We start from the raw sequence: 25,864 nt of genomic DNA on the forward strand, positions 1-25,864 counted from the left end.
GAGCCGAGCGCCCCGCGGCTGCCGGCGCTCCCCATGGCGGCGTCCAGCGCCATCTTCCTCCTCCTCGCCCTCCTCCTCCTCTTCCTCGCCTCGTGCCCGCAGCGGGGGGCGAGGGGCAGCGGGCAGCGGCCGCGGGGCTGCCCGGCGCCGTGCCGCTGCGAGCAGGAGGGCATGCTGCTCCGGGCAGACTGCTCCGACATGGGGCTCACGGCCGTGCCCGCGGACCTCAGCGCCTTCACCTCCTACCTGTAAGTGGCGGCGGGACCGGCACGGGGACGGGGGCTGCTGGGGGGCGATCAGGTCCGCGGGGACGTTGTCTGCACCTTGGCTTCCAGGGCTGCTGCCGGTGTCCTCGTTAACGCGGCTGCCCTCGGGCAGGTGGCCGGGCCCCATAACCCGGAGCCGCAGCCCGAGCCCGAGCCCGAGCCGGTGCCGGAGCCGCAGCCCGGGCTCAGCCGCCGAGCGCCCGCCGTGAGGGCATCGCCACCAGTGTATTCCGGTTAATACCGAAATACACGCACATATCCTTCTTTTTGAGAAGGGTCAGCCCTCAGGCTCTCTCGGCTGTGTGCGCTGGAAGTGCCGGTGCCGAGTATTGCGGTGGTCTCCGTGCGTGTCCCGCGGTTCGCTGGTGGAAGGCTTCTCCTCCCCGTCCCGCAGGCTGCGGGTCGGGAGGTGTCCATCCATCTGTCCGTCCGTCCATCCGTCCGTCTGTCCATCATCTGTCCATCTGTCCGTCGGGTTTGGCTTGCTGTTGACATCCTCGCTCCTATGGTTACTGTCAGGATGGCTGCACAGGACCGTGTGCCTGCGGGACTGGGGGGATAATTCCCTCTCACACCTCCTGATTCTTCAGGGGACGTAAACCACGGCACATCTGAGGGGGCAGATGGAAGGAAACTAGAAATGGCCTTCCTAGGAGAAGGGCAAACGTGACAACGTCGGCAAGGTAGAAATAAAACGCCGCCAATAAAATATAAGTAGTAAGCATACGTTAGGGGAGAGCTTAGCTCAGAGGAAATAGCGGTGGTTTAGAGGGAGGACGTGCAGCTGAAAGGCTTTTCTGAATATTGTACACATAAATACCACTTTGAAATTTATCTTAATAAAACCAATTTTAGCTTAGTTTTTGCTGAGCGTTTCAAAGTCAAAGCCATTAATAATGTTTAAACTCCATGTAATTTAAAGACCACTTATAGAAGAGCAGAGCTTTGGCTACACACAATAAAAATACAGATTAAGATACGTACAGAATTCACCACTGATTTCTAACGTGTCAGGTGAGGATTTGGAGTACGCACAAGACACAACACTTTCCAGTGCTTTGGAAAGTTGTAACCAGACAGATAGGTACTGAACATATAAAGGCATACTTAACCTGTACACATCCCGTGTCAAGTAGATGCCCAAATTTCATTATTGCTTGGAGGAATGCTAAAACTGGAAAAACTTTTGAGGGTCTACTGCTTGACTGTTTTATGAAGAAAAAGAGAACATAAATATGCACAGTGAAGTCAAAATACCACTGGTGTGGACTTCTGCTCTTCAAAAGCTATATTCCTCCAGCAACCTGCTTCTAAGCAGGACTCCAATCTGGTCCACACTTTTATTTTTAAATCCTCTTGTCCTTCAGCAAGGGAATGACTTACTCCAGTCAAGAATTCTGTGCTGTTCCATAACGAGCACCCTGAAGTGTAAAAACTCCATGGCAGGACAGGCAGACTTTTAAATGACCAAGACTGCATATATGCAGTGTAATAGTCTAGTGGGTTAAAGACTGGTGCATCCAAATTTACCAGGCTGTTATTCTTGGATTGATTAATTATTGCCTAATTATGCAGAGCTGTAGCTCTTGCCCGCCTTCCGTAAAGAGCTGTCAAGTCTCATTTTCTGTAGATGGCTAAGCAATGGCAAATCTTAAAACATGCCTGCTTGTTACAGAGATGTTTCCCTCCTTGAGGCTGGTAGTGGCCAACCAACTCTTCTTCTTTTTTTTTTCTGGTTTTGAGTTTGTTTTCTTTTCCCAGCAAAACAGAAATGTCTTTTTGCACTGTGACTATTTATGTTTTAGAACAAAGTGGGAGATGAAAACCGTTTTAAACACATGGACTCGCTTTCCAGCAAAGAACATCTTCTCTAGTAGATTCTCTTCTTGTACAGTATATACATCTGGCCAAAAACTGTCTGTAGTATTACCTTGTGTTTAGTTTGTTTTTAAATATAGGTTTTTTTTTTTTTTTTTTTTTTTTTTTTTTTTCTGAATTTCTGTCATTCTTATCTTATCTGAGGCACCTGCATAGAAAACAAAAAGATAAATGATAACTTGGTGTCCACTGGAAATTGTGTGAAATTTTGAAATGCCGAGACCATTAAAGTTTGTTTGATGTTGGGACAAATGTGCACAGATCATGATATATCATAGTGGCTATATTCCATGTGTTTCGTATGAAGGTTCTCTTGCAGCAGAGCTAAATGTAGTCTACAGCTGGACCTGTTACATGCTTTTGCACTGTCATTTAAAGTTGCAATTCTTGCTCCCCCACCAAAAAAAACTTTTTTTTTTTTTTTTTTTTTTTTAATGATTAGGAATCTACTGCCATGAACTGTTAGAGTTTTTAAAAACAGACAAGGAGAATCCAGTAGTTTCTTTCTGTTTCTTCTTCATTTACTTTTAGGCTAAGTAGTGTACTCAATGTATGTAATGCAATTCCTGGTGGCATTAATGTGAATTCCGTGTGCTGTTGAAGGGCAGCACCGAGTCTCTGTTTCAAATTAAGAACTTGTCACTTTCCTCTCAGTACACAGTGAAAGGAAGAAGGCAGGATCTACAAGTCTTTGGTACATGGGATCCTCATTAATTCTCAAACTAAGCCTGTGAGATAGTGAAGTATTGTTACCAGTTATTGTCACGTGGAAAACTGAGGCAAAGAAGGGCTTGCTCAAAGTTATGGGTAATGTTTATGGCAAAGCCAGTAATTAAAGCCAGAATGCCTTATCCCAGCTCCATTCTTTCACCACAGGCTCAACCTACTTCTTCTAAATATATGCTCATTAAAAATAGTGTAAGATCTGCCAACTCCTGCTTAAGAATATCTAGTATGACAAGCATAAAAAAATCTTTTCGTATGTCATGTGGTGACAATACAGATGATAGCTCTTAAAGATTTTGAGGATCTTCGTTATGTGCCTGGATAGCACAGAAATGAAAATGTATCACAAATGCCAGTGCCATCTAACAGCTCAGATGCAATGCTCTTTGTGATCAAAACTTTTAAATGAGGAGACTAACATGAAAACCTTAAGAGGAATATTTTATAATGTTACCGTCTTGGATTGACATAGATATGTGTGCATACGTGTATAATTATTGCTACGGTACGTTGCCTTTTCCATTATGGTTTACTTAATGAACTATTCTGGGATAAGTGTTAGTTACATTTTAAAAGGTTTGAGTACATTGTAAATAGGCGTAGTAACATTTTGAAAAATATGATTCATATAATTTGCCATTCTTCGTAGGAATAGCTTGTTAAAAACATCCTTTTCAAAACTATGGTAACATTGATAGTATTACAATGAAGTCTATGAAGAGGAAATTAACTGCATATTAGAAGTTTTATAACATAGTCCTCAAATAAATTTTGGCCTTCTGCTTCTTTCATTTCCATAATACTTTTTTGATAATAATTGTTCCTGTAAATGCTTGAGGGTGTCTGAAAGTGTTTAAGGGTACTTAGCAGAAAAAAAATGACCAAGACTTTTGGAAAAACAAAACTTAGTTCTCGAAGGTAAAAAAGCACCTTCCCGTAAATTATCTGCACTTCTGAAATGAGACATTAGTTGTTTCTGTGCCAGAAGTACCCAAAAACTTGAAGACTAACTCTTTGGGGGTAAATCTGCACTATTTTAGTCATTCTCATTTCACAGTGCAGGCTCAAGTTTTGTCTGCCTCTTCATCAAAAACACTGTGAGAATGACTGCAGTGTCTCGAAGAGATCTTTTAGCGAAGCATCTTCTTATGCAGAAGGAAGCTTTACGAAGTCTCTTACAACTTCCAGATCCCTTGACAATGTTTAGGTGTTAGGTAGCTAGTAAAATGTTTGCCTTTTCTTAAAAAGCACTTCTTTACATAGCTACAAACCTTATAAACTATTTTTTTTTCTTTTCTAGTTGAAATAAATTAAATGTTTGCCATGTGGTTTCAGTTAATAACCTGAGTCTCGTCCCAGTTGTGGATGAAGATGAATCCAGATTCTGGGGTTAGAAATCAGTGTTACATCCCCTCTTTGAGAAGACCACGGGGTATTTCCTCTCTGCTCATGGCAATAATAGGTGTATAGAGGTAAATGGTACACATAGATAAGTTAGAGGTGCATAAAAACTAAAAAAGTAACAGACTATTGAAAGTTCATGTTCGCCAGCTTTCAAGGGGTTTGCTTTAAATTTCAAAACATAATACATCAACTCAAAGTTAGTTTATTTGTGGAAAAAATTGATTCAAATTGCCTTTTAGAAGAGAATGTCACTCTTCCCACTTGAGACTAGAGTGCCAAAAATAACTTTACGCTGCCTTCTAAAGAGCCCTGTGCTGCTCAGGAGGGGGAAAAAGGACTCGTGCTACCTCTCTCCTGGGTAACATTTGCTGTGTGGAAACGCTGCATAAATTGCCAGGGGAAAGGGAGCTGTCTTTGAGCTGGAAGAATACAAGGAGCTGGCAGGGTGAAGGCACCTTCCATTTGGTTTGGTATCTGAAGTGCAGAGGACAATTGGCCGGGCAGAGGGAGCCCGACTCCAGCTGGGAACGCGTGCACTGGGCTGACCTTCCCAGCCAGCATGCCAGCGGAGATTAGGCTTTCCTCAAGTGCTCCCTTGTTAACCCAGTCTTCTCTCCAACGTCATTTGTCTTTTAAACATTGAAAATTGCTACCAGTTTTGCCGTCCCGACTGCTTGCTTTTATTCTGTGTCTGTTGGCCAAAGATAATATTTCATCTTCATGGGCTGCTTTTGTAATTCTCGATCGGTCACTTGAATGGTCTCGATTAATACAATTTACAGTATTTTCCCTCACTTGCTTCCTTGAACTGTCCAGCAGATCTGATTCTTTTCCCAGTAAAATCATGGTAAATAAGGTGTGGTTCCTTTGGCTCTGAGTAAGCCGGCTGAGGGCAGAACACGATGTGGTGTTTTTGACATATGAAAACAGCTTTAGACTGGAGCTAGAAGAAAATACACTAACGTCTTTAAAAAAAAAAAAGAGACGTGATCAAAGCATGCTTGCTCCTCAGAGACTTAGCAATTCATGTGGCAAATCCCTGTGCTGCACGCCCTGCGCCGTTTGCTGGGAAGACCTGAGCAACGTCTGTGCAGTTTTACTGATCAGATGTGAGAAGGTTAATACCTGGAGAGCTATAAAAGAAAAAAATGTATTCGGGGGAGGCCTGAGATGATGTTACTGTTGTTTGCTGAAGGAGTGCTACCCTCTTCTTTCTCATGGAATGGAAGTTTAAGTGAAAACTTTGCAGAACTAAGACGATGAATGTCTTATACTATATATGATAGTAACTGATGGTACCCCCGGCTTTAGACCCAAGAAGCATGCTTTTTGTGTTTGTTTGTTTTTTGTTTGTTTGTTTGTTTTCCTAAAAGCCTATGGACAACAGGTTGAATTTCTGATTTTTGAATTAGAGACATTGAAACAAGTATTAAAGCAGCAGGACCCACTCAGAAAAAGCATCCTGGAGTGCCTTTGCAGTTTGGAGGAGAGAAACCCATCAGCTGCTGCTCAGAGAGAAGTGAGCGCTCTGGCCAGGAGAGCATTAAACTAGGTACAAGCAACACCTTGAACTCCAAGCAGGAAAAAAACAGGATAGCACTGCAGATCCCCAGGAACTGTATAGGATGTCCCCCAGCTTGATAAGGCCCTTGCTGAGGCACCTTCCAGTTTTATGATTTGGCCGTGGTTTATTACATTCTTTTAGCTGTGAGCTTTAGGTTTTGGAGGCAGTGGCTGCAGCACTAACTTCCATCTCGGAAAAGAGAAGCTGTATTTTCCTGGCTAGACAGTGTTGCAAAAATAGTTATTTTGAAGTGTAGTGTTCTCCAATAGTGATAATTATAATAATCAGCCCCTCCCAAATTAAGATTTTATTGGTAACAAATGGGCTCTTAGTTTGGGCCCAATTGTATGATTTGGCTCCCATCCTGCAAATACTTATCCAGATACTTAACTTAGTGTCAGGAGTGGTTCCACTGAAATCACATGTGCAAATGTTTGCAGGAGCAAGGCCTTGTGTAATTTTAAAATAATTGTCCCCTTCCCCAAATACAAACTCATTTGTGTGGAATAGTTCCAGTATGATGTTCTGCCATGCAGTCTCTTTGCACAGCCCGATGCATTATGTATACCATAAATTGTTTGAAAGCCTTTATTTCAATTTTTTTTTTGGAAGTCTTATGTAAAATGTGTGTTTAGTTTAATCTAGAAAGCACCATCTTTCAACATTATTATGTAATTGCAAGTAATTTTCGGGACATGTTTTTGATAAAAATTGCTGAAACATTTTGCATCGTAGTATTTCAAGAAAGGCAGGAGGGTTTCTGGCAGGAACCATACTGGTGTGGGTACTGGGTAGGTAAGTAGGTAGACACCTTCTAACAACGTGCCCAAAATCTATCAGTGGGTTGCAATACAGACAAGTGCTGCTCCCCCTCGGGAAAATCTCTTGCAGACACTTGAATAAATGCTTTCTTTTGTGTTGACAGTAACCACGTTTATTAATGTTACCTAAGTATTAGCTGCTTAAGTAACACAGAAGTGTTTGGTGGATAGGAGCTTAATTTGTATAATGATTGCGTATAGACTTAACCCTTCAGTCTTACTTCTTGTGTGTGTGCTTTTGTATATATATAACTTTTTCCATAAAAACCATACAATAATGTGTTCATGCTGTTCATGAAGGGGATGTGGAGGGTAGAAAAGTAAAGATCATGTTTAGCACTAGTTGTTTAGTACTAGTATGCTCCATTTTCTTCATGTTTTTTGCTGTTAGTTCATTTTCCAAACCCTTCGGTGTACTTTGCTTGAGGATGAAACAGTTACAGCACCAGTGTTGGACAGAAATAAAATTTCCCTAGCTCTTGTTTCTGCAGCAGTAGGCATCTTACGATGCCAGTTGTACCATGCCTTCTGGATCCTGTGATAATATAAATGCTAGTCTAAGTGAATGAGAGAACAGATGTGAGATGATGTCAGCATTAAGAGAAGTGTAGCTGCACTGATTTGGCATTCGCTGAGTTTGTAAATGAGTCTCTGTGTACCCTGAGGGGAGAAGTAGGTCATAACTGGCAAAGGAAACAAGATAAGGCAGAGCTCTCCCTCACCCATCTCCGAGCGTTACCTGTTCTAAGCCACCTTGATGAGTAACTTGCCTTTGGGTCTTTTATGCCTGATCAGTTTGGCGTGGAGGCTGCCTCGGAAATTAAATCTTTCTCCTGGTGGTCTTGCACATGATGAGGTTACAGATTATGCATGTGGTGGGGGGCAGGTGAGGTTGTCCAGTGTCCAGAAATAAGATTCATCCTCACAAAGGTGTCGAAACCAAAGCTTCTGCAATGCCCTGCTGCACAGAGGTTGCCAGTTTGGAAGCACAAGGGAAGGGCAGTAACTGCTTCTGGGAACAGGGACAGTGATCGGATAGGGATAGACAGGATCCAGGTAGTGATTGAAGAATAATAATAATAAAATAATAATAAAATAAATAAATAAATAAATAAATAAATAAAAACAGAACCTTTGGGTTTTGCTCGTGGATACAGTAATGAAGCAATTTACAACTTGAAGCAATTGGTGCAACCCTTGTGTAGTCTTACTTTATGGAATGGTAGAGACAAGCACCTACCTCTGAGTTTAACCAATTTGGTAGTGACTGATAAAATGCTGGAGATCTGTAGATTAAAAACACTTAATGAGGTGCTAATCATGAGTATGGCATGGTAAAATAAGGTGAAAACTCCAAGTTTTTTTTTTTCTTTTTTTTCTCTTCATATGGATGTACGTCTGCCTTGCAGTTTGGATCATGGCTGCTGCCTACATGGGCTGAACTCAGTGGTATGTAAGGTTCTTACTGGAACAGGTAAAATCCACACAGGCGCCTGAAAGCAATATTTGACCTGCTGACAAGAACGTACAGGATCCATATGCTTGGTGCAGTGTGGAAGCATTGCCTGCACTCATGCTGAAGTTGTACAAAGACAACGATTTGGAAGAGGGCCAAAAGAAGTGCAGGTTCAACCCTGTGGCCTGACAAGGGTCTTGGGAAGTGAATTGCAATCCTGTGGTATCCCCTGCGTAAAGCTTCAATGCATGGAAGCTTAACCTGCAACAAGCACACACATTTTCAGAAGGATTAACAGAGGAGTTCAAAGTGCATTGTGAGGAGAGCAGGTAGCCTGGGAGTCTGTATCAGCACCAGAGAGTACTGAAATGTGGCTCTCAGCAGGCACCTCAGCCAATTTCAAACCCTCAGGAGAGGTGGCAGTAATGCAAATAACAGTTTCCATTTGTGCCAGGACTCTGCAGTAAGACTTTGTAGGGTACAGTTTCCTTGGCATAGGTATTACCAGAAAAGTGTGTGACTAACTGGCCTTGATGGAGATAACACCGAAGTACAATTGCAATGGGGTGAAGAGCATAAGTTTGCAGTACTGATACTGTGGGTTTTTTTGTTTGCTTTGTTTTGTTTTTTTAATTGAGTGTGGAGTGCAGTGAAAGTGTAATTGGGAGCAAAATAAGGTGCTCACATGGTGTTATTTAGGCCAGCACTGACAAAGGACAATGTGAAAGCTCATGATCCTGGGAATAGCATCTGGAAAGGCTTTAAGTTTCCCAGCATATGGAGACTACACATCTGACCTGTTGCCTGTACATACGTGGAGTAGTGTGAACTGCTGAGTGCCACGACATTGCTTCCTTCTGGCTAAGGTAGGAGATGTGAAAAGAAAGGGCAGGACAAGCATCTTGGAACATCCTGTCTGTCTGAAGGCCAGAGACAGCATGGCCTGTAGCTGAACAGATTACTGAAATCTTGAAGCAGATGTCTTTACAGTAAAATAAATGTTTACTGAATACTGATAAGGGGAAAAACTTTAATCTGGAATAGAAAAAGCCATTGTATAGAAGCAGATACTTGTGGAAGAATACTATCATGGAAGCGTGGCAGTATTTCGTGGGTTATTTGGATGGAATATTTATAATAAATCATTAGAGGGAGTGGAGAAAAAAGGCACAGTGCCAGATTCATCTCTGCATGTCCCTCCATGTGTGCAAGTCAATACTTATGCCAGGAAAGACTTCAGGTAGTTTTTTGCTCTGCGTATACTAACAGAACTAGCTTGATTCGGTGGAACCGGTGCTGCTAAAATAAATTCAGTCTGAAAAATTCAAAGTCTTTAGAAAAGCATTGGTTAATGTAATTAAACTGAAGTATTAATTTCAGTTTTAATTTGCCAGCTCTTGAAGGAAAAAACTTTTAATGTGTTATTACTGTGCAGGATCTTTCTGAAATAAATAAAAGTCAAAATTGTTTTTATGAAAATAAAAAATATTTTAATCGTGCAGCCAAGTGATCATTGCTGTGTCATTTGTGTCAGGATGTGGACTCTGCCGGGAGAGTTGTATTGTATCAGAGTTGTGGTCAACTGCACAGGCTTTCCAGCAGTTGGAGGAAGGTGGGGTTTTCTTTTATTTTCCAGTATTTTTCTTGTGAAAAACACAGCAGATTTTTTTTTTGAAGATGCTTACATAGCACTGTGATATATTGGTTATATCTATCATAGACAGATACCATCCCACCAAATAGAGTTATCAAAATCACATTTGTCCTCGTATTAATGCCTCAGCTGTTCTCCCTTCAATGGCTGTCTCCGGTCAATCTGTGAAGAATCCTGTAAACCTGAAGCCAGATGTGGCCTGTTTTCTACATTTATCATCAATCATGGCTATAGCGTCTCACAGGCGTGTAGCTCTATGTTTCTGCCTGCCTGACCATGGGGCACTGCTGTATGAGCATCAGATTTCACAAGGAATTTGCAATATCCAGATTCACTGCATGGTGTTATTTACAGTGTTATATCTCTGGGTGGGAAGTATACAGGGACATGCTGTGTGCTTTCAACATGCTCTTAGATTAATCTATGCTGATAAGGGTTTGTAAAACTTAATTATGAACCAGTTCATTTCCCATTGAAGCTAAAACTGCAACTTCTTAGGATCATATGGATCAAGCTCCTGGCACGGCCCAGTTAGTTTTATTATAGAGCGTTCTGTTGGGTCACGGCAAGCCTAATCTAAAGCAAATTATTCACTCTTTATCCAAGTATCACCGTATGTTGAGTACACAAACAGATTTGTTTTTCATATTTGGCAAATGAATAATTGCCTGAGAACACAATGAGAGTAATTAATGGTAAATTATATTCATTAGTGGTTTTGTTTATCTCAGCACAGAGGGCTTCCATTAAAAGTGTTTGCAGCTTTCCAAAGGCAGCAGTGAGGTGGTTGCTCAAAAATATATACTGATCGAGGTTAGACTGTAAGAAAATAAGCACTCTGTGTGCCATCATGGAACAGTATGAACCTGGTAAATGCCTGGATGTCGTGGCCACAGGAGAAAAACAGAAAAACATTAAAAAAAATACTCCTTGGCAGCAAATCATGATGTCTCTATTCTTTGGGCCGGTAATATCATTACTAACATTAAAGGGAAATGAAAGACACGTAACAGTGTGAAACAAAATCAGACAAGGGATAAGCCTCCTATTTGTTCCCTGGCTATAACAGAGTACGGTTTATCAGAAGCGATTCCAGCAATGAAACCATTTGGTAATCTATCATTTATTACCAAGTTCAGACATTAATCTGGGTGTCCCCCTCTGCTGTCGAGTCCATCACAAGGAGACGCCTTGGACCAGCACTCCCCAGCGTGGCTCCTCAGAAGATGGCTGTCTGACAAAGCGACGGGTGCATTTGCTTGCTGTTTGACTCGTGGAGCAGCTCCTGGCTTCTTAGGCAAACCGAGGTGTTCAAAGTGTGACAGGCAAGCTCCTGCACCAGTCCACTTGGGTGCAATTACCGCAGGCCTGTTGCTACTGCCGCGACCTCGGGTGCACTTGGGGAACACGTGGTGCGGGCCTGTGTAAGCTGACCCGAGAGGAGCAGCCCAGGGCTGCGCCAGGTGGGGAGGATGACACACAACAAAGGGATCTCAACATTTTTCTTTATGCACCATGGCAGCATTATTGATGGAGCTGAAATGTGAGGTGGAATTTTGCAGGAGTTACAGTAAGGAAGAGGCTTTGAAGTTGCATACTAAGATTATTCTACAGGGATGTTTCAGAGCATATCGTTCTTGAGTATTTAATGATGTCATTTATATATGTATTTCTCTTCTACTTAAAATAGCTTTGAATAGTTTGTCATAAGGCATGGCAGATACAAAGAAATAACTTCACTGTGCACAGGGACTGATCTCAGTGCATGGGGATCAACATTCAGGTATTCAAGTTCAGTCTTTCCTTCCACGTCATAACCTATCTGAATAGACAATGCAGCTCAAGTAAAATCAGAAGTTTCATTTGCTGTCAATAATTTTAATTTATTTAATATTCATAATCTTGTTGACAGGATTGTCTCTAACCATCAGATTTAGAAAAATTTTGTAATTATATGTTCTGATAGGCAAGGTGATGGTTGGGCTTTACTGCTGTTTTCTGCTGGCATGGGATCATACACTAAAAATTGTTACAAAAGCAGGCAGAGCACAAATTGCATTAACATAGTACATTGAGTATTAACTTAAGACACAGTATTGATGGATAAAAATTCAAACTAGACAAAGAAAAGTACAATTAGGCCATGGAATAATGTCTTTAACATGTAACATTGTAACATTGAATAGCTCTGTAGTTTTTGTAAAATAAATAAATAAACAACACTTAACATTGTAGGGAAACAAATCTGAGATGTCAGCATGTAAGCATATACATGAGGCTGAGTAATATTCTGAAGTGAGTACACGATGTTCTGAAATGAATGCAAGATTGATTTTAATACCAATTCTGTACCTCTTGCTGCTCTTGCGGTATTTCACAGAGCACATGATGCAGTTCACTTTGAAAGATGCTGATTAGGACCAGTTTCATAAGGGATGCTGGAGCAGAATTTTTGCTGCTTCTAAAAACCAGGTTTGGCAAGGACAGCTAGAGGTTTCTTTTGCCATTTTAAAGTATTTTCCACTGTAGGTTACTTAGGACAGCAACACATTTTACAAAGAAAGTAGGAAATGCCTACGGCTGTTTTTCAGAAAAGCAGTCAGCTCACAGCTATCCCAGGAGCTACTCCACTCTTTGGAGCTGTCAAGGAGAAACATGAGGGACTTCCATTGGCTTCTGAGGAGGCTTTGCCATATACTGCTGCCAGCCTGCCCCTGAGAGGGATGGTTACTTAGAGGCACGTGAGCTGCATCCACACTGATCCCCAGCTGGGAGAAGTCTGAAGCAGTTCCTGAGTTCTGTTAAAAATGATCAGGATCCGCCTCATCCATTGATTTAGTTCTGTAGTAGAAATCATTGCCTTTCCCTTGATCTTAAAAGACTTGCATCTGTACTTTTAAACTGTCAATACATAGATGACCTGACAACATAGCTACAAGCTTTGCTAGTTCCAGATAAATGTCTCCAGTAGAATGATTGGATTCATTATACATACTGTTGCCTGCTTTCTGGAGACAAACAAATGCAGCATGATGCAAATGTTTGCTTCTTCAGGTTAATTGCTGTGGCTGCAATGCAGAAGCTCTGCACAAAAGCTCATAAATTCTTATCCTCAATATATAGTGTAAAACGCACAAAGATATAGAAATCAGTGTAATTTTTCTTAGTATCTGAATCTTTAATTCTGTTGAAGTAGAAATACTTTTATAGATTAAATTTTCCCTTAGATACTAAGGTATCTTATATTCATGGGAGTTAGGCAGTTACATACTTTCAGATAGAGGTGCAGACCTAGCTATTTTGTATTTGGAAGGAAAGAGAGATCATGATGTACTTGGTGTGACACAGGTAATCCAAATACGGGGACTGTTACCTCCCTGTTATCTGCTCAATGCCTGATCTATTCCTAGTAAGCCTGTGTTCACTCTCTGCATCTGTAAGCACCTATACTGCTTTTAAGACCTCTATCCTTACCATCTTTAAGCTATTAAAGTAAGAAAGAGATGCCATGCAATGGAAAGCTAATAGCTTATTCAAACTTCTCAGCTTACTATCCTAGGTCTAGGAAGAGATTTTTGTAAGATTTTTCTAGCTGTTGAGTCTGAAGCATATTTCTTACTTTTTAAGACATTAGCTGATAAGATGAAAATTGTGTATCAGAAGATTATTTCTTTTGCAAGTTGCAGTTGGTAGAATACAGAAATATATTTGTGTGCTTGTATGTGGGCTGGGAAAGAGGTTCTGGCAAATATTTATTTTTACATTAGTTTTTATATTCTATATCATTTAAAGGTGCCTGACAGTCTCTTGGAGATCTGCAAACTTATACACCTACATTGCTTAAAGGCAAGAGCGTGACTGTACGTGTACAGGCAGTGGATAATAAGACAGCTGTCTAAATTTGATCCTCAGATCACTGATTAGTTTTCTGTCATGTTCCTAGGTCCGTCCTCATGTGAAAGTATATACTTTCAAATAAATGTGAAAATTGAATTGTCTAGTTATCCTAGTGAACTGTGTAAGCTCTGGTAACAGAGAGTCAAATTATTAAATTCTACAAATTATAAAGCAATTAAACGGGGAAAATCAGCGCTGAATTATTAGGCAAGCTGTATTTTTAAAGGGATCAGACCAAGATGATTAAATCTGTATCTCATTCTAACAGTTGCCACACCTAGCTGTTTTGGAAGATATTTAACTACTGCTACCTTTTAAGTAAGAACAAATCCCTGTGTCCCATGGTATTTTAATATACTTGTGAATATTCGTATTCTTGAGAGCATACTGATCCATCATAAATGCTGTCAAAATATTAATCTCAGCTGTCCCAAGACAATAGTTTTTTACAGCTACAAATACAGTGGTTTTTAAAGTGTTTGTTTTTTGTTTTTTGTTTTTTTTTTTCATGGTTAAATATTGATAGCGTTATTATCACAGGAACCTGTTACTAAGAGGATTGTTTCTCATTTTGAAGAATATATATAGGTATAGTTTGACAATCCTTTTCATCTTCTCTCTAAACAAAACAGTCAATCTTTTTTATCCTCTTATAGTAATATTTTTTTAAATTCTTTCAAGTAAGTATTCTCAACTATAGTGGTTATTCAATGAATACCTGGTGGTTAGCTGTTTGTTTGTTTCCCAATTCTTTTCTCACCAAAATGAAGAAAAAATACAGTAATCCAAAATCACCTCAGTTGCAGAGGTGTGACTGAGAGCCAGTTTTGGACTTTGCAATAACTGCTGTGCCTGAAAGGGTAACAGGATAAGGATGGAGTGGACATATTGGGTTTGGCCCAAAGATTGTACTTGAGGGGTAACTCATCAAATGCTATAGCAGTGATGGTTTAGTGAACAGGATGGGAGAGTGTAGGAGAAGCCTGATTTATATGCTTTATTTTCTGGTATGTTTTATCTCTACACTTTCTCTTCTGGTTCCGTCAGGATAGAATCTCCTCATACAAAAGCATAAGAAATGAAAATAGACTTATTTTCAAGCTGAGAAGAGTAACAGATTTAGGACTTGCTAGATCTGAGGGAAAACAATTTAAAAGGAGAGGTGTTCCACCAAAAGTGTACTTCCAAGGTGCCAGCATGTGTTAAGACTCCCAACACTCACAGCTCAAGCTGCTAATTTCAGTTTGCAGGGCAGAGCACTGGGAAAAGCACAGGCTTTCTGCAGCTGAATGCATTGAGGAGGAGCCACTTTCCTTTGCTGGTTGAGCTTCTAAATTCACAGAATTGGAAGAAGATAAAGTTCAGAATTTTCTGGAAGATTGGATAGAAAACTCAGAAAAAATGTGGTTCCACATTAAGAGTTTCTCAGCAAGAAAGACAGTTTAAGATTTTCATGTTGCTTTCCTTCATGCCAAGCCAGTTGTTCCCACCCTCCTGCTCTAGGCTTCATCTCCTTTGGCTGTGCCGACTTAGCTCTTTGTTGGGCCGCGCTCCCAAGCAGATCTGTGAAATAATCTGGTTTAAAAAGAAACACATTTTTGGTCTTTGGAAGATACATCTCTCATTTCACTGATCAGTTTTAGAATGTAGCTGCAGAAATGGCCAAACCAGTGGAGCTGAAGGGACAGGGACAACCAAGGGGAGAATGGTCAGCTGCCAAAGAGGAGTGGAAAACTCTTCAAGTACTCTTGTACCATTGCAGTTTCCAATGTGTGTAGTTGATAAACAGCTTTTTGTAAATAAAATAAAATAAAATAAAATAAAATAAAATCATTGTAGGTGCTTGTAATAGGCACAATATAAATTCTGCAGTCTATTCCAAATGAGTCTAGAATTAAGCAAAACCTGAAGAACAGAGTTAAACATACACAGAGCCTATGAGTTGGTTTACATGAGTAGAGAGAGAACTTTTCACCCAGCCATAGCTCTATTAAAACAATCACAGAGCAGGTCTTGAATTTGTGAGTCAAATAAATACGAAGTTTATACACCAAATAATATCTAAATAATAACTGGAAAGACATCCCTTCCCCTCCATAAAGATGTTCCCAGAGGTAAAACGTTTTGTTCACTTAATGGCAAACTTCACCCAAGATACATATATCATTGGCCCAGAGACCACACAAGCCTATGAATGAAAGAAAACTCATCAAATATGAAGGTACAGTTGAAAATATCACCTTACTCTGAAATAGCTATGAAATACATCATCCAGAATAGAACTACAACAAATTACTAGCAACAGGACTCTAATGATTATTATAACTCTGTGGAGAGCAGTATGGCTTGTGTCTATATACTTGACATCTTTTTACAAGCATAATTTCATTCCTTTTGACGCTGTGGCACTGTTATGATGCAATAACAGGCAAAAAGCATTTTAGTAAGTGGCTACAGCAGCCAATTTCAAATATATTTGCTGTTTTTACCTTATTCTCTATGCAGAAAAAGAATATTCTCTTGCATCTCCCAGCTGCCATTGCTTGTTTTGAAAATCAAGCCAAATTCTGCCTTTTGTATTCATTCCCAACCAATGTTCACCAAGTAAAACATCTAAAAATAAGGCAGTCACTTTTACTAGGCCATCATCTTACATGTCTCTGGTTGCCCAGAGAAGCTGTGGATGCCCCATCCTTGGAGTTGTTCATGGCCAGGTTGGATGGGTCCTTGGCCAACACGGTCTAGTGGGTAACATCCTTGCCCACGGCTGGGGGGTGGAACTACATGATCTTTAAGGGCCCTTCCAACCCAAGCCATTCTGTTACTATGGGATTATCACTTACCAAAAAAAAAAAAAAAAAAGCATCAAGGTGTAGACATGCTTATATTTCTAAAAAGGTAAGCCATTCTCCATTTTTTTATTTTTTATTTTTTTAATTTAGTAATATACAAAATGGTACACTTGGGGCATTCAAGAAAGTATATCTTTATAATAATGAAGCATCTCATTTTGTGTCTGGTACAGTAGTCCTGGGCCTGCACTTTACATGAATTTTACTATATGAAAACCTTGACAGAACTATTTTTTGTTATTAACTTTTGTATTTTAACATTTTCAAGCCAGTTCTGTGTTTCTTAATACTAAGTAATAACTCCCCAAAATATCTTTCATAATTATATTCTGTATATATAACATGATAGGGAATTACATTAAAAGCATAATAAGATACATAGAGCTATATTTTGAAACCTTGCTTCTCCTACATGTGTTTAAGACAAAGAAAACTGCTATATATATTCTTCCGTAATAATTGTTTCTTGAAATTGTCTTTATTTGTTTTACAGTTTAGAAAACTCTGCTTTAAGGTAGCTTTAAGAGCATGTTCATTTCATTATCATTAAATCAACGAGCAGAGCTTCTTTCTGCCATTCTCTGGCAAGATTAATGGGTTTTGGCATGATTTGTGCATCTAACAGTGAAAGCTCTTGCTGCGTAAGCTAGCAAGCTTGACTAATTCTCAGTTGTGCTAAGTTCATAAACCTATTTTAAGGTTTTAACTTTGACTAAAGATTAAAGGTAATGACTTCATGCTGCTACCTTTGAATATATGATACTCTAACACGATTATGGTTAGTAAGTGTTAATAAAATATTGAATATAAATTGTGTAGTACTCATGCGAAAAAATGTATGTAATGAATATTTGGCAACATCCAGCAAACTGTTATTTTTGAGGATTTAAAATGAGATTTCACAAAAGAATTGATACATTAATATTAAACACCTACATATATCTGAATGCTTGGAATACTAAATGATAGAACTAGTAAAGTGTATAACAGGAACAGATCATTTGTATTTCAAAACAACTTACACTTGAATCAAAAAAGTGAACAATTATGATTTGACTTGATTTGATTTGATTTAAAGCTGGCTTGCTCAGCAAAGCCATTTTAACCTGTAAAGCATTCCAGTTACTATCGGGTTTTTCACCTTTCCAGACAACCCTAGAATCAGTATTCAGAAAAGCCTAAGGAAAGGAGAAAAGAGAGGAAAAAATATTTTCAGCCTGTCTGACAAGACTACATAAAAAGCTCATGATCAAAGGGTCTTAAATACACGTTACTGGTGTGACAAACAACATTTTTGTCCCTTTATTAGATTTATTTTTCTTCTGAAAACTGCAGTGGCCAGTGCATAGTTCGTGAAAGAAAGCTGGCAGGGTTGTATTCTTTGATTCCTAATTAACACCTTCAGTCTCAAAAGAGGACTAACAGAAATACCATAAAATGTTGCAGCTGCATTGTTATTCCGCTTGGTTGATTTGTTAAAAGTCGGCTGGGCATTGGCAGCTGCAATAAAGGAAAAGCTCAATGGATGTTTTGTATTGTGCCCACTGAAGTGAAAGAAGGCAACCATTTTATTTTCAAATGGGCAGCTGCATAGTGATGTTTAAATGGAGCTAAATGTGAGATTTACTGTTAATTTATAGTAATTGGTTATAAATAAAGTAGCAGTATAGCTTGGCTTTCATCTATTAAAGCCACAGAACCCAAATCGAAGGGAAATGAGTTATAAAGGGTAAAAAGTGAACAGTAAGATACTAGAGCGATAGAAAATGCTGCTTGAAGGGGTTACTTAGAAGGAGCAGCAGTATTTGGTTGTGCGGTGTAGCAGCCACCTTGGCAGCAGCTAGCCAAGCCACTCTTTAGATTGTGCTTTGAGAAGCAAAGGTAGGCATCGCTTTGTCCCCCTATAGTGAAAACAAAAATTTTAATCTGGGATCAGAACCAAATGCAATTCTGCCGGCAGTGCATAGGTTTGTGTTTTGGGTGGCAGAATAAAGGGGGCATTTAACTCTGGTCAGATAAATCTCGCTCACATTCAAAAAATGCAATTAGGGAAATATGTAAATCTAGATGTTTCATCAAATGCTAGCGGAGGGGTTACCAGTTCTTTCCTTGCACAATGACTGAACTAAAGAACTTCAGTGTCTGTGTAAGAACCATTGTCCCAGCCCCAGAGCCTGTTGGAAACAGAGTCCAGACTGGCCGTGGGAAATACCTACATATTTGACACAGGCCCCATTTCTGAGAGAAAAGGGGGTGGAACAGAAAGTATGGAGATTTTACTGTTGCATTCTAATCAGCCATGATCTGCCTAATTTGCTTTGATCAGGAAGATAAACTAATTTTCCTATAGGCTGGATGAAAGTAATTAGCAATCCAATGCTTTCATGTTTTTGAAAGGGGTAAAGAAAAGAAGAGCAGAAATTGTAATGGTGGGAGCAAAGTACATCTTTTCGGCTCATCTGAAAGCATTGTTAGTTGAAAATAGGATGGTGCCATAAGAGAGAGGCCCTGATTAAGGTGGTTTTATGGGCCGGGGCGTCATTGTACACCACAATCTGTAATGTTATGCAGCTAGCAGCTAACACTGAAGATCAGTTTAACATGAGTTTTAGTATATTTAGATTTTGTTCTCTTTTGTGGAAAGGGGATATCCCAGATAAACCGTACATCTGCTGGTCACTGAGGATGCTGTTTGATTTCCCAAAGCATTCTGATGTTTCTCCACAGTCATGGTGGAATAACTCAATGGTTAATTAAAATCTGGTTCTGCTACTGCTTTAGGACTTAAAGATGAGGGTTTCTAAGTAGACACAGTGAAAGCAAAAAAGCGCTAGCCATAGCCTAAGCCAAATGGATACCCTGCCTCCTGATTCTGTTATGGAGCAGCTCTGCAGCTCTGCAGGCCTGAGCTGTGGCTGACAGCCTAACACACTGTGGTATAGTGTACCTCAGCTAAGTTTTTTGGGAGCTGTTACTCCTCTTCTCCTTGGCTTCAACCATTCTGTGTAAGTATAAATCAAGATCCCCAGAAAGAGATTAAGTTTCACTCAAAAACCATGGACATGCAGACAGTATGAAGTGCCAGGACATGGTCCTGCTGTCTTTACCCAGGCAAACAGTTCAGATAATCTTACTGAAGTCCATGAGGCACAGAATCCCCCACTTTTAATCCCCATCTTAAAAATGAAGAATGCTCTGGAAACACATATTAACAAGTCTAAGTAGTCTTAAACTAAGTTTTTAAAGAACACGTGTTCCTGTAATTTTTGATGTTTGCTGCCAGTCAACAGTCTAAGGTTCTGTCAGTAATGTGCCTGTTATCATAAAGAGATCTCTAAATTGTCCATCACACGTGGCGTAGAAGAAATTACTGAATGTTTTTTTCAGCATTCAGCTATCTCACTTTCACAAACTTGTCCTACAAGGGCATAGAAGGTGTTTTGGGGAGGGCATTGGGGTCTGGAACACCCATTCCTTGCAGGGGGGCAGACAAACCTAAAAGTAGTAGGGCCTCACATTTGTACATACTTTTGTGCTATGCAATATTAATGCAGAGGAGAATCACGTAACCTTAGGCTGTACTAAATGAAGGTTAAGGATTACGTCTTCCCCCAGGTTTCCCCATTTTGCTATGAGCTGAGTAGTGGCAGGCAGCTACAGCCGGTCTGCTTAATAATTCTGTCCACCTACCTCTTCATATTGTGAAAGTTATATTTAAAAAGTCAGATGAGCATAAGGATTCTATTTATCATTTGTGTCTTGGTTGTATTGCAGCCCACAGCCATAATCAGGATTGTGGATCCACTGTGTCAGGAACAGTTAAAACACAGAGGTAGGCTCTATAAAAGCTTTTGTAGGGGAAAAAAAAAAAAAAAAAAAAAGGCAGCTATTTGTGATGAATGGGAAAAACATTTTATGGTGTGGATAGAGAAACAGGGGCATATGTTCTATCTCAAAGACGCTCCTATTAAAAAAATAATATCCTTTAAAGACCGAGTTTGGAAAATTAATTTCCCCTGCCAGCAAGATGCATTGAATAGTATTTGTGGGGACAAAAAGTATGTTTCTGTATGATATCACTCTTAAACTGAAGTAGATAACAGATTTTTCAGTTGACTTTTTATCTCTTAAAATATGTTGGCATTGTGAACATCTGCAGTATTTGTATTCCAACCTATGTGATGTCAGCTGCAAAAGCTATGTTAGCATGGATGTGAGAACATGGTCACAAAAATAAAAATTGATGGAAGAGCTACAAAGAAAAGTAGAAGCATTCACTGAAGTACTGCTGAGAGTTACAGTTAGCCTGGGGGCATTTATTGTTTATGCTTAAGGAGGCAGCACCACCTCATAGGTAAAGCACTGATCTGACATTCAGGAGACGTATATTTTCTTCCCAGGGCCACAATGGTGTTGCTTAGTGCCACAGCAAAATTAGTTCATCTACCTTTCTAAAATTTCCTCAACTTCTAAATAGTAGTTAACTCTTTCTTTAGGGAATTCTTCGAAAAGTACTGCACACTTGAATATTATTGTACCCAAAAAAAAAGTGCAGGAAGGAAGAGCTGGCAAGCATGTAATTACTTTTGGCCAGATAAGATGCTCATACTCTGAAAATTCCTCCTCAACCCCACTCCCCCTCCAGCTCTTGCCAGTACACATCATTCTTGGTTATCTGTGGGCAAAAGTTGCTCCCCTGACACTCCCAGGAGAAAAGATAGCAATTGTGTCTGAGACCTTTCAATTACATCACATTTTCTGTAGGAGGTGAGCTAGGGTGCAGATCCCTACTTTATTCACAAACCTGAGGAAGGACAAGGTTGCTTTTTTCCATTTCTGAGCTACACAGAAATTAGTTTCTTAAATCCTTAGGGTTTTTCAGAACCAAAATTGTGAGGAGATAAGAGGATTTGTGACTCCTACAGGAGGAAAACACTGACCCTAATTCTAAAAGCTATCCTTCTTCCATAATGTTCTGTTCATTACAAGGCTAACTTTTTTTTAATAAAAAAAAATAACTTTCTTGTGGTAATCTGGAAAATCTAACTCTCATAATGGTGCAGAAAAAGTTTTACAAGGAATACTTCACTCTCCTGTGATATCACTCATTTCCAGTCCCAGAAGATTCAACATTCATTTGAAGTAACATCTACACAGATTTATTTTTTTTAGGAAAATGTGTGAGCTCTGTCTGTGTTCCTAACCATCTGGAAAGCATCAGCAACGCACCATGTCTAACCTTACCTGAGTACTAGCCATACCAAAAGGACATATTTTATCTAGAGACGCCTAAGAATCTTCATGGGAGATAAAGCTGCTCCATCTCATTGAACCTAAGGGAATCCAACTACAAGACAGAAACCTGCATGAAGCTAGGCTCCCTAAGCTCTACTCTCATGGAATATAACCCTGAGTTACACAGAAGAAAGATTTCAAAAGTCTTTAAGTGTTGTTACAGACTACCTTCCATTCACTTTTGGTAGGGTTTTACTAATTTTTATTAAATCATCCTTTAAAAATCCTTTGTATTTCTAGTAACACCTGCCCATTTATATTTTTATAAAACAAAGACCAACAATCAAATCACAAGTCTTAAAATATACTGACAAAATACAGATAACTTTTCACTTTCCTGCATAAAAGAAACTATTTTATTTTTTTTTTAATTAAAAGGAAGGCTTGAGTAAACTACCAGGCATGATGGCATTCTTCAGAGATCATGAATCTTGTTATATCAGTGCAGGGAAGGAGTCGTCTAATTCCTTCACACCACCACTACTCTGAATATTATGTACACATTTTATGTTGTAATTCAGTTGTTCCTGAAGCTGACTGAACAGGTATTCGTCTCCAGATTGACGTGGATCTAAAATGCAGATGTCTAGATGAAGCAAAGTGTCTCACTGTCCCAGTGGTGAGCGGAGACCTAGCAACTGGGAGAGCACTGACCAAAGTCACCTACTTGATGAGATCAATCTGTCTAGATTTAGCTGTCTATGCTAAGAGCTCGGAAGCCTGTTTCACATGTAGACAGCTAACTTAGGGGTGTTAGGAGCTGAATCCCAGTCTCAGAGCTCAATGCAATTGCCTAAACATAGGTAGCTATTGCACTTGAGTTGACTTCATGTATCCTGCCTGGCTTCAGATGTCTTTTCAAAACAGAGGGTCTTGTCATAGGTCATAATGTTATACCTGCCAGGCTCGTGTGGATGTCTCAGGTAACCAAGGATATTTCAGGTGACTCTATAAGCCTATGCTCAGCCAATTAAATTGAGTTTCTCTTATTTAATGTAGCAGTAGGCTGGAGCTTCATTTAGATGTTTTCACATACCTTTCTCTTGCCACTTAAAATACTTCAGGCTATCTGACATGTCCCTCCTGGGATAAATACGAAATGACCTCCACAGGAAGCACACCCCCTAGTGCGGGGAGAGTTGCTTGGAAGCCAGGAAGGATACCTTAACGCATCTCAAGATGTGACCCAGAGATAAAAAATCGGGCCTAGCTTACTTTTAATCAGTGGCATGGTTCCTCTGATTAAAGTACAAAGTCTTTTCAGTTGATAGCAAAAAATGGAGAGGCACATGTCCACAAGAGTTGATTGTAAGATAGACAAAAGCAGCAGATGCAAGGTGTGTCCTTCATGCATAGCTGATGTAATTTTACATACGTAAATACTTGACTAAGATTTTCCCTTTCGACAGTTCCTGTAGGAACGGGTAATCAGTGTGTATCCTTGTGAGGGGTGTCCAATGAATTTCACTGATCCCCAGTTTGGGTGTTCTTGTCATTCACAGTAAATCGTCCACTATGGTGAAAAGGTCTATTTGTTCAGACACTGAGATCTATCTGGATCGGGGAAAAATTGACAGGGATCTGTTTTCCTTTTTGACTAGGATTGCGTCACTGGCACCTCTTCAGATTTTGCCTGGACTCTCCAGTGCATGATCTCATTCTGTTTTTCTTCTTTTCTATGATGCATAAACATTTTGACCTGATTATTTTAACAAGTAATAATAATAATGATGATGATAATGCTTTGTACCATTCAAAATGGTATTACTTATTGGATGCAAAAATGCAAAATGTCAGAAAGGAGGTAACATAGACCTTAATAGGACATAAGAACAGCTTAAATAAAAGTGTGTGTATGAGAGGAGCAGAGGATGTGAGGGCTTAAAGTCTGTTTGGTTTGTTTGGAGAAAGCTAAATCAATATGGTATTACTCTAAAATATGAACATGAGGCATTGTGTAGCATAAATTATTAAACCTCATAAATGTATAATTTTTTTATAAAATACTATGAGGTAAAAATGTTGAACTATGATTATTATGAAGTTCTTATCTTAACTTTTAATATAAAACAAACAAAAAGTCTCCTGACATCTGATTAAGGGAAATTTTAGACTGTTTCATTAGATGAAGCAATCAGGTTGTGCTTTAATCAGTTTCATTGTTGAATTGGAAGAAACATACCGTCCACTCTTAAAATAGTAATGTAATTGTGAAGTTGTCAGTCTGGGGTTCCTATTTGAACTGATTACACTTGATAAAAATAACAAGCCATGACAAATAGAAGGGCTAGGTTTCAGTAATTCACTAAAGAATGTCTCTACCAAGTCTTTGTGGCAAAATGTCTTGTTTGCAGGACAAATGCAGAGTTGAAATAACAACCCATGAATACCACTGGTGAAATGGCTATGTACACAAGGTGAATGCTAAAGTTTTCCCTTCTGAATGGACCTTTTAATCCAGGCATTATCTAGGCTCTGAAAAAGTCTTCAGTGGCCTTACGTACAGATTAATGGGAAAAGCTGAGACTCGGATTTGGGCTATTTGCAGAAACAGTTTTCAAGATTTACTGATGGTTGACAAATGCCATTTAAGCTTTCAAAGCCATCAATATGCTATTGAAAGGGATTTAGAGGGAAATCCTCCCACTATAGAAGACGAGGACTTTGAAGGATCTCGGTGGAAGCCCTTGGTCTCCCCACCCCTTCAAACCTTTCACTGGCTTCCTTCAGCATATAGAGCCCTGAAACGCGTGGCTATGGGAAAGGGGGGGGAGGTCCCTTTCAAGGGCGTTTGTATATAACCGAATGTGCCAATCTGCTTTTGTTCAGCCATGAGAACTGAATAGAAGTGTTTCCAGAAAAAGTCTCTTGTGCTCATGGTCAGCTTTTCAATAGGCTTTCTGCTAATAGATTTTTAATATGTGAGCTGGAAATGGCGAAATACAAGTTTGAAAATTTTATTGAATTGAAAAATTGCCCAGAAAAGACTCTCTGCCCTATAGCATTTGCTAATGATGCAACCATTTCCTTCTTTAGCACTGGCTTTTAAAGAAAAGTAACCTCATACATTATACATGTGACAAGACAAATCACCTGAGCGTTCACTTTAATTATTTAAAATAATGTCCTGTCTTTTCTTTCTTTTTTTCTTTTTTTTTTTTTTTCCACAGACATTTTAAAACCTGTTTCTCTGTCCTTTCTTTTCACTGGTTATTTAAAAGCTCATTTTCAAACCACATGCCTTTATTAAAAATGTCCATTATGGGATTATGTTAGAAAAAAATAGACCTTAGACTATCGTGTTTTTGTTAAAGTGGTTTTAATTTAGGATCAGGATGGCTTGAAGTCCTCGTTTTTTTCACATGTTGTGCTGGATCTGTAGGAATCAAGGTGAAAATTGTGAAGATCTTGGTAAAGCTTCAAAAGTAAAAATCTGGCAGAACCCGCCAGAGCCCGCAGCCTTTTAATTGCAGCAATATTAATGCACGTGGAGCCATGCAGTGCCATCTTCTTCAACCTGCTGCAAGTACATGAAAGTGCTGTGATCCAAATTGTTCCAAAGTATTGGTTCATCTTCACCCAGAAAGAACTGTAGCAATACAGATGATTGTGAATAGACCTTCTGCTTTCCTGGTGGAGCCGACTGGAAAGCTGAACCGTATGTGAGGCAAAAATTGAGCAAAGGCTTGCAAGGAGGAGGAAGGGAAAACCAAGAGAACCAGCAAATTGCTTTGGAAAGAGAACACCAGGGATTAAAACACATGTAACCAAACAACTGAAGCAGCCATTACAACCAAACCAGAAAAGAAATAAAGGCTTTAACAGTGAAGAATATGCAAGTCAAATAAACTGAGATAAACCATATCCTTATAATTTTGAACCTCCTCACTTGAAAAAAAAAAAAAAGTATAGTCATGATTCTGTCTATAGCAAATATGCCACCTTCCTCTCCTCAGTGACCCAAACCAACAGCATTCTGTCTTTAACTCAACAGATTTTAGAAACAATAAAATAAGAGCCATAAAAAAATGGGTAAAAATCCTCCTGGTGA

General features: G+C 39.5%; 1 protein-coding gene across 2 annotated transcripts in view; it reads left to right on the plus strand.

Moving 5' to 3' along the window:
* Positions 1 to 25,864, plus strand: part of LGR5 (leucine rich repeat containing G protein-coupled receptor 5) — an 89,209-nt gene continuing 63,345 nt past the window's right edge. For both annotated transcript variants that reach the window (XM_032207333.1, XM_032207334.1), the window contains exon 1: positions 1 to 248. In XM_032207333.1, coding sequence (XP_032063224.1) covers positions 34 to 248 — 215 coding nt within the window. In that variant the 5' untranslated portion in view covers positions 1 to 33. The remainder of the gene's footprint in view (positions 249 to 25,864) is intronic.

The sequence above is a fragment of the Aythya fuligula genome, chromosome 1 (genome assembly GCF_009819795.1).
Source record: "Aythya fuligula isolate bAytFul2 chromosome 1, bAytFul2.pri, whole genome shotgun sequence".
Taxonomy (NCBI): domain Eukaryota; kingdom Metazoa; phylum Chordata; class Aves; order Anseriformes; family Anatidae; genus Aythya; species Aythya fuligula.